Source organism: Nestor notabilis, unplaced genomic scaffold (genome assembly GCF_000696875.1).
Source record: "Nestor notabilis isolate BGI_N333 unplaced genomic scaffold, ASM69687v1 scaffold9225, whole genome shotgun sequence".
Lineage (NCBI taxonomy): Eukaryota > Metazoa > Chordata > Aves > Psittaciformes > Psittacidae > Nestor > Nestor notabilis.
The window spans coordinates 1-2,298 of NW_009930615.1; the positions used below are offsets into that span (position 1 = coordinate 1).

Consider the following 2,298-nt stretch of genomic DNA (forward strand, 5'->3'; position numbering starts at 1 on the left):
GTCCAGCTCCATGGAGATCTGCGTGATCAAGCTGGAGATCAAGGACCTCAACGACAACGCGCCCAGCTTCCCCACCGACCAGATCGAGCTGGAGATCTCGGAGACGGCACGTCTCCCGGGTGCCGCTTGAGAGTGCCGACGACCCGGACTCGGGCAGCTTCGGTGTGCAGAGCTATGAGATCACCCCCAATGACCTCTTTGGGCTGGAGACCAAGACGCGGGGTGATGGGTCCCGCTTTGCCGAGCTGGTGGTGGAGAAGAGCCTGGACCGCGAGACCCAGTCAAAAAAACGCTGGACGGGGGTGACCCGCCCAACTTCGGCACGGTGGAGCTCAGCATCCGCGTCATCGACTCCAATGACAACAACCCGCTCTTCGAGGAGCCGGCCTACACCGTCAGCGTGCCTGAGAACGCCCCACCGGGCACGCCGGTCATCCGCCTCAATGCCTCCGACCCGGACGAGGGCACCAACGGCCAGGTCCTCTACTCTTTCCATAGCTACGTCTCCGAGCGGGCGCGGGCACGGTGGAGCTCAGCATCCGCGTCATCGACTCCAATGACAACAACCCGCTCTTCGAGGAGCCGGCCTACACCGTCAGCGTGCCTGAGAACGCCCCACCGGGCACGCCGGTCATCCGCCTCAATGCCTCCGACCCGGACGAGGGCACCAACGGCCAGGTCCTCTACTCTTTCCATAGCTACGTCTCCGAGCGGGCGCGGGAGCTCTTCCAAATCGACCCGCAGAGCGGCCTCATCACGGTGAGCGGTGCCATTGACTATGAGGAGGGTCACGTCTACGAGCTGGACGTGCAGGCGAAAGACTTGGGGCCTAATTCCATCCCTGCCCATTGCAAAGTGACCATCAGCGTCCAGGATGCCAACGACAACCCGCCGCTCATCAACCTGCTCTCCGTGAACAGCGAGCTGGTGGAGGTGAGCGAGAACGCCCCGCCGGGGTACGTCATCGCCCTGGTGCGCGTCTCGGACCGCGACTCCGGCGCCAACGGGCGCGTGCAGTGCAAGCTCCTGGGCAACGTGCCTTTCCGGCTCCAGGAGTACGAGAGCTTCTCCACCATCCTGGTGGATGGGCGGCTGGACCGGGAGCAGAGGGACCAGTACAACCTCACCATCCAGGCCAGGGACAACGGCGTTCCCTCCCTGCAGGCCACCAAGTCCTTCACTGTCAAGATCACCGATGAGAATGATAACCATCCCCACTTCTCCAAGCCCTATTACCAGGTTATTGTGCAGGAGAACAACACCCCAGGGGCCTACCTCCTCTCAGTCTCAGCCAGGGACCCTGACCTGGGCCTCAATGGCAGTGTCTCCTACCAGATCGTGCCCTCCCAAGTCAGGGACATGCCTGTCTTCACCTATGTCTCCATCAACCCCAACTCTGGAGATATCTATGCTTTGAGGTCCTTCAATCACGAACAGACGAAGGCCTTTGAGTTCAAGGTCTTGGCAAAAGATGGGGGTAATCCCTCTCTGCAGAGCAACGCCACCGTCAGGGTGATTGTCCTGGATGTCAATGACAACACGCCGGTGATCACGGCCCCGCCGCTGGTCAACGGGACGGCGGAGGTGTACATCCCCAGGAACGCAGGGGTCGGCTACCTGGTGACCGTGGTCAAGGCAGATGACTACGACGAGGGTGAAAATGGCAGGCTCTCCTACGAAATGGTGGAAGGAGACAGAGGGTTTTTTGAGATAGACCAGGTCAATGGAGAGATAAGGACCACCAGAGCCTTTGGGGAGAATGCAAAGACAGCCTACGAGCTGATTGTGGTGGCTCACGACCATGGGAAAACATCTCTGTCGGCTTCCGCCTTGATTTTGATATACCTGTCTCCAGCTCTGGATGCCCAGGAGTCCATAGGATCTGTTAACCTCTCCCTGATTTTCATTATTGCCCTGGGGTCTATCGCAGCCATTCTTTTTGTCACCATGATCTTCGTGGCAGTCAAGTGCAAAAGGGATAACAAGGAAATCAGGACCTACAACTGCAGGTAAAGACCTCTTTATTTCTGTGCACCTGCTTCGATTTTTGCCACCACACTTACTTTTCCCTTTGCTGCTGTATCCTTAGGGGGCCCTGGAGAGGGATAGATTTCCTTTAGGGATAAAAGTGAGGTTCCTCTAGGAGAATTCCCTGCGAAGCTTTAAGAAATTGCTCCCTGGGAGGAGAGCACAAATCCGTGCCGAGTAACAGATCCCCTTAATCGTGGCTTGACAATCTGTTGCAGCATCCCCGTCGCAGGGGATGGGATGCAACACTTTGACAGCGGCAGGGCTGGT

General features: G+C 58.3%; 1 protein-coding gene across 1 annotated transcript in view; it reads left to right on the forward strand.

Moving 5' to 3' along the window:
- Window positions 1-10: 10 nt before the first annotated feature.
- The window catches only part of PCDH19 (protocadherin 19), a gene marked incomplete at its 3' end in the record, with an annotated part of 53,914 nt that continues 51,626 nt past the window's right edge, over window positions 11-2,298 (forward strand). Inside the window, 4 exon segments of the mRNA XM_010015487.1 lie at window positions 11-111; window positions 113-280; window positions 337-445; window positions 499-2,009. Of these exon segments, the coding sequence (XP_010013789.1) occupies window positions 11-111; window positions 113-280; window positions 337-445; window positions 499-2,009 (1,889 nt within the window).